Raw genomic sequence first — 6,733 nt, 5'->3', positions numbered from 1 at the left:
ATATCGGATAGGCGCAAACTTATCTGTTTTTTTTTTTTGTCGTCTCGAGTGCTACGATCATCGAAATGTAGACACTTGACAAGGAACTCAAATCGTTTACAGCTCATTGCAGCTAAATTTTGGGATCCACAAATAGTAGGGCCAAACAGTTCAACAGTTGACAAGTGATTATTTTTTAACGCACCACTGATGATAAATATACCGATAAGAGCACGAAGCTCTTCTATTGTTACCTGTGATGTAGTGGTATTCTGAATTGTATACTTGGTAGCTGCTTGGTCAATATATTCATTAGTGCGTAAGAGTACTTCATCCCTCAATTCTGTAGTAAAAAACAGTTCAAAACACTTCAAGCGATCTACTATACCATTGGCTCCTTCTTTTGGTCCTGGCATAATATGAACTATGTTTCTCCAAGGAGTTCTGTTCCTCTTATAACCTCTTATAACCGATGCCGATGGCGTAATTATCCAGTTCTCACAAGCCAATTGATCGCCATTTTGCGACGTGTCTACAGCTTCATGAACATGAGTCGGTATTGACATCATTTTCATTAGATACATCAATATACTGCATGTCACCGTCGAAATCATCGACTAAGTGGGATCAGCCACACTATCATCTGAATCGATATCTACACCCAAATCGCCATCAAGTTCACTTCCATCAAGCGATATCTCCTCCAGCAATTTGAGTAACGGCACATCAGGAGGAGCCATCTCTAAAAACTATAAAAATTATGCAAAAACTCAAAATTTTAGCAAAAAAAAAACAAAACAAATGCGCAAACGAATATGTGCACAAAAAGTACCTTTATTGGTAAACTTCGCCTCAGAGGCGACACGCGTACATATCTATATATAACCAACGCAACGCAGCAAAACAAAATACGTCTGTGCCCAAGCTCGTACAATACTTAACTGAGTTGGCACGAGCGCACGCCTTAATACGAGTGAACGATCAGGAAATATTGCAAAAAAAAAAAAAATTCTTCGCCTCACAGGCGATATTTACCATTCTAGGGTTAAATTTTATAATCAAATACATACGTATACATACATGAATAACCCCTGCAAAAATTTGAGGACCACGTAGTCCAATTGGGTAATGCTTCGAAGTAGAGGCGATGAGATCTGGTTACATACCTAACCATATGTTATGCAGCACTGGACCATGCCCGAAATTGAACATCGTCTTTTTCGTGCTTGTTCGGCAATTTGATTCGGTTATACTCGTATGCAGGTATATTTAGCAATGGACATCATAAAAATAACGATAATTTTAAATAAATCGTAACGAGATATCGATTTATTTTTCCTAAAAAGTCATTGAAAATTATTTAATACATTTCAAAAAACCTTTATTAACGTACGAGGGCTGTCCGATAAATAACCGACCTAACCATGATGCACGCGACTTTTTCAAAATTTTTTTTTTTTATTATTCTACATAGTCTCCTTGTAACTCCACACACTTCTCCCAGCGATGCTCCCATCTCTGCAACCCTTCCAAATAGTACTTGGCGTCTTTGTCTGCAAAATACGAGTTCACGAAAGAGATTGCCTCCTCATTTGACGAAAATCTCTGGCCGCCGAGCGCAGTTTTAAGTTGAGGAAACAAAAAAAAGTCGCTTGGTGCTAGATCCGGTGAATAAGGTGGATGGTCAAGCAGTTCGAACCGCAATTCGTGGATTTTCGCCATGGCGACTGTTGAGGTGTGAGATGGTGCGTTGTCCGGGTGGAACAAGACTTTCTTTTTTTTGCAAATGTGGCCGATTTTTCGAAATTTCTTCCTTTAGCTTGTCCAATAATGATGCGTAGTATGCTCCTGTTATAGTTTTTCCTTTTTCAAGATAGTCCATAAAAATAATTCCATGGCTGTCCCAAAAAACACTCGACATCACTTTCCCAGCCGAATACACAGCTTTAGGTTTTTTTGGGGCTGGTTCCCCCTTTTCAATCCACTTTTTAGATTGGATTTTTGTTTCGGGCGTATAATGATGAATCCAAGTTTCGTCTACAGTTATCAATCGGCGCCAAAACTCAGTCTTATTGCCTCTTAACTGAGCCAACAGAGCGCTGGAAATGTTCATGCGCGCACGTTTGTGGTCTAGCGTAAGCAAACGCGGCACCCAACGCGCGGACAGCTTTCTCATGCCCAAATCTTGGTTTAATATGTGGCAAACAGTTTCTTTTGACATCTTCATAATCTCAGCTATTTCCCTAACTTTAATCCGGCGGTCGTCTAGTACCAATTGATGAACTTTAGCGATGTTATCGTTAGTGGTTACAGTTTTTGGACGCCCAGGACGTTCATCATCTTCCAAGCTCCTGCGACCACCTTTAAATTCAGCTGCCCAAAATTTTACGGTGGTAAACGATGGTGCAGAGTCACCATACACAGAGTCCAACTCATCTTTGATTTGTGAAGGCGTATTGCCTTTCAAAAATAAAAATTTAATTACAGCTCGATATTAAATTTTTTCCATTTTGGGGAAATCACCGAAATAGACTCACAAAAACGACTGTCAACAGATAATTGCGCAAGATAAATTTCTGAAATTTTGGCGAGTAGCTATTATAATATGCACAATTTGAAGTAGAAACTTTTTTTTCAGATGTGCCGCTAGCTTCACGTTGAGGACGGTTATTTATCGGACAGCCCTCGTAAATATTTCTTATTTATTACCACGTTGAAGAATTGGTTAATTTTTACCCCACTTAAACTTTTTCTGTATTTGCGGTTGCTTTCATCAATCACATATGTATGTGTAAGAATTAGAGCAAACATTTAATTCAAGAAGATCTTTGAAATACAATTTTACGAACCGTGTCTTTTAAGAATTTGGAACATTTCTCATATTAGTTTAAAACAAATTGAAGCAAATTATAAAAAACATTGAATATTTTAGTCTAAAAGTGAACTATTCATTATCGAGAATAACAAAATAAATCGATTTGCATAAAATTTTTTACTTAGAACGAGTTTACACCCGAAAACTTTTGTTGCTCGTTTTCGGAATATTCTCGTCTGGTGTTCTGCAATCTTTTTGATATCATATTATCAAATTTTTGTACGCTTCATTTAAAATGTGCACAAAAATATTTTTCTTTAGATAATTTTTATCTTTATTCTTAATTTTCGAAAACACTTCCATTATAATAAACATATTTGCACCGAAATTTTTATATTCTATTTAAAAAGTTTATAATTAAATTAAATTTTCCTCGACGTGCCCTCGCCTACAGTTTGGGCGATAAAAGGCGTAGTGTGTCAATGCGCGCTTAATCCTTTTAAAGTATCGATAAGTCGTTGTATTCATATATTGTGTATCGCCCACCCCTACATTTACTCATTTTGAAATTGTCAGACGGATTGGATGGATTGGAAAAATTTACTGCGACATAATTGGAGAAATTTCAAGGATTTTGGTGAGTATAGTGTGTGAAAAATTTAATAATAAATTAATTAGTGATTAAATAAAATGAGTTGCTCAAAGAGGCATTTGAAACGCCTTTTTAAAGCTAAAAAAGAGTTTTATACAGAGCAATTAGCCGTTAAAAATGAGGCATCAGTACGAGTTCGGGGAAACGATGCCGCTACCGAGAATATTGCGCATTGTAATTCTTTTCATAGTACTAATGCCACTAGGGAAAAGCTTCCATTAAAGAATTTTTTTCGGGACAAAATTAAAGCCTGGCAGATTAAAAATAGAATCGGTCACAAAAGCTTACGTGAGCTTTTATTTATATTAAAAGAGGAAAATTTAGACGTACCGTTAAGTCCCTTAGTTCTATTGGACTTAAAAAATGAAGAAGTGGTTATCGAACATGTTCCGGGAAAGTATGTTCATCTCGGCCTTAAAAATCAAATTAAGAAAATTGAAAGTAGTGTGTTAGAATTTAATGAAATTGTATTTGATATTAATTTTGATGGTCTGCCATTATTCAATAGTTCAAGAACTCAACTTTGGCCAATTTTAATACGCATTGTTAATATTCCAAATATATCGGTATTTCCTGTGGGTATATATAAAGGCAAGCAAAAGCCAAGTGATATTGATAAGTTTTTGAGCTATTTTGTCAATGAGTTTCAGTTTCTAAAGGTAAATGGGTTAGAACCAGGCGGTAAAATATGTGAATTAAAAATTAGATCTTTAATATGTGATGCACCAGCTAGAGCATTTGCCTGTGGTATTCCGCATCACACATCAGCTCATGGGTGCTCAAAGTGCACAGCAGAAGCAAACAAATTTAGAAATACCCTTGTGTATCCCACGAAAGTTGGAAAAATTGTAAGTGATGAAGATTTCGATCTCCGAAGACACATTGATCATCACCAAATAGGATTTCGCACAGTTAAAACACCATTTGAAAAAGTAAATTTAAAAATGATAACACAGGTACCTTTAGATCCAATGCATTTAATCGATCTTGGAGTTATGAAAAAGTTTTTAGTTAGAATTTTAAAAAATAAATTAAGTTATGAAAAGCGACTATGTGTAGCAAACAAAAAACAAATATCCGATCATTTGGAATCGCTTAAAATTCACATTCCAAAGAAATTCGTTCGTCTACCTCGAAGTATTGAGCAAGTTGCACACTGGAAAGCTACAGAATTCAGACAATTTTTGCTTTACACAGGCATTTTAGTTCTAAAAGATAAAGTGCATGAAGATGTATACTATGAGTTTTTATTATTACATTGCGCTTGTAGATTGCTCTCCTGTTCAAAAAATGTTCATTCAAACTTAAAAAACGCGGAAGACACCTTGAAATTATTCGTTGAAAATTTTCCAAAAATATTTGGAGATGATAGTGTTTCATACAACGTTCACAGTCTATTGCACCTAGCTGATAGTGTAAAAACGTTAGGAGCTATTCAGAATTTTTCTGCGTATGACTTTGAAAATTATTTACAAAATTAAAAAAAAAAAAACGTTAGAAAACCTACTAAAATTTTAAAGCAACTAACTAATATAAATACATATTCTGACTTTCATGTTAAATCTAAAATAACAAGATTTATAGAAACAAATTCAAATATTAAAGCATATACCAATCTGCATTATTTTTTTAGCACAAAAAGTCCAAATAATATCTGTTTAATCTACCCTTTTATTATTATAAATATTCGAGCTTTTGAAAAATCGGATTCCGGCTCTAGGGTAATAATTGGAAGACGATATGTTAATATTATTAGTTTTTTCAAAGAACCCTTAGACTCTTTTTCAGCTTTGGGTATATGCTTAGCTGATGCTGTACCCAGAACTGAAAATGAAGTGTTTTCAATTGAAAACATAACTTGCAAAATGTTATGTTTGCCACATAACGACCAATTACTTTTTATACCAATATTACATGGCTGCACTAATTAACGTTTTTAATTTTGTTTTCATATACATACTTACATACATATGTAAATATTTGGAGTTGCTACATAAGGAAAAAATGTGGAAACAGCTGGAAAGCTTCGCCGGATGAACGCTGGAATACCCCAATCATTTTTAGGTAAGTGAACTGCTGTTTTTTTAATTTATATTGTTTGTGTTTTTACTTTCATTGACAATTTTTAATATTTAGATAGCTTCAATGATGGTTGCGATAAGTGCAACAACCTTCAAAAATTATTTGTGGACAAAATTACAGAATTGGGAGGTATGTTAAAAATATATACATATACATAATTGTAATCAAATGGAATATCATTAACATACCCACATTCTTTTATTTTTCCAGAATTAATTGAAAAACAAAACAAAGTGATCATTAATATCTTTTGGCGGAACATACCGCTTTGTTACAAAATCTAACTCAAAAGGAGAAGGGAACTGTTGGAGCTATTTCCAAATTTCCTATCAAAACAGATGATGATATCGTGAAATTAGAGGCGGAAATAAATGATGATTAAGAGCCTAATCCAATTTCATTTTAAACATTTTAGATTTCAGCAGTGCAATACTTTACAAGGAGAGGTTGTAAAAAATTTCGAAAAGGTTTTGGCGCGTAAATTTTGCCTTGAATACAACATTAATGGAATTGGCACCAAAAAGAGCTTTAAGGTGTATACCATACTTAAAAGTATGGACAATTGAATTATTCACTAACGACAAAACAATATATATATGAAATGAGGAGGGCTTTTCAGGTCGTAAAAAAGAGGCATTTCCGGCAGGTTTCTTCGATCAAAAATCATACCTAATATAAAAACTGATTTTTTTGCGTTACACATACGTACCTCTCCCAAAATAGAGTTAAGTTTTTAATAATAATTTAAGTGTAATATATGTAAATAAATTTTTTTTTATAAAAAATGAATTGCAGCATCCAAAGAAAGTATTTTAAGTTTAATATACTTGTGTAAACTTAAAATTTTTTAATAAAAAAAATAATAATAAAAACAGCGTTTAAAAATTTTTATTGGAAATAGAGTAAGGTGGATTGCTTAGCTCAAAAATGTGGACCATTTGGACCACAATAATAGTAAGTAGAGTATGCCATGGTCTAGTGTAATTAGAATATATGTTGGACTAGACGAAGTAGTTTCGTAGGTGGTCGAGAACGCAATGGTCTTGTGTAAGCATAATATATGTTGGACCAAAGGAGGTAGTTTGGTAGGTGGTCCTATGTTATGCAGCGTTGGACCAGATGTGGTCATGTCCAATGACATCGCAATGTTAATGTAACTATATTTTTTCCATATGTTTGGACCACGTCGGTAACTAGTGTTGGTT

The 6,733-nt window shown here is 34.2% G+C and overlaps 1 protein-coding gene across 2 annotated transcripts in view; it reads left to right on the top strand.

Moving 5' to 3' along the window:
* The first annotated feature begins 2,446 nt into the window (after window positions 1–2,446).
* Window positions 2,447–6,733, top strand: part of LOC125777356 (uncharacterized) — an 85,554-nt gene continuing 81,267 nt past the window's right edge. The window contains exons 1-3 of one of the 2 annotated variants that reach the window (XM_049452113.1): window positions 2,447–5,510; window positions 5,583–5,657; window positions 5,739–6,371. In XM_049452113.1, coding sequence (XP_049308070.1) covers window positions 3,485–4,927 — 1,443 coding nt within the window. In that variant the 5' untranslated portion in view covers window positions 2,447–3,484 and the 3' untranslated portion in view covers window positions 4,928–5,510; window positions 5,583–5,657; window positions 5,739–6,371. Of the gene's footprint in view, window positions 5,511–5,582; window positions 5,658–5,738; window positions 6,372–6,733 lie in introns of those variants that run through there. The other variant, XM_049452114.1, reaches the window with a different exon arrangement.

Source organism: Bactrocera dorsalis, chromosome 3 (genome assembly GCF_023373825.1).
Source record: "Bactrocera dorsalis isolate Fly_Bdor chromosome 3, ASM2337382v1, whole genome shotgun sequence".
Classification (NCBI taxonomy): domain Eukaryota; kingdom Metazoa; phylum Arthropoda; class Insecta; order Diptera; family Tephritidae; genus Bactrocera; species Bactrocera dorsalis.
The sequence above is the reverse complement of the archived record's forward strand: the minus strand, read 5'-3'. Positions and strand labels throughout refer to the sequence as shown.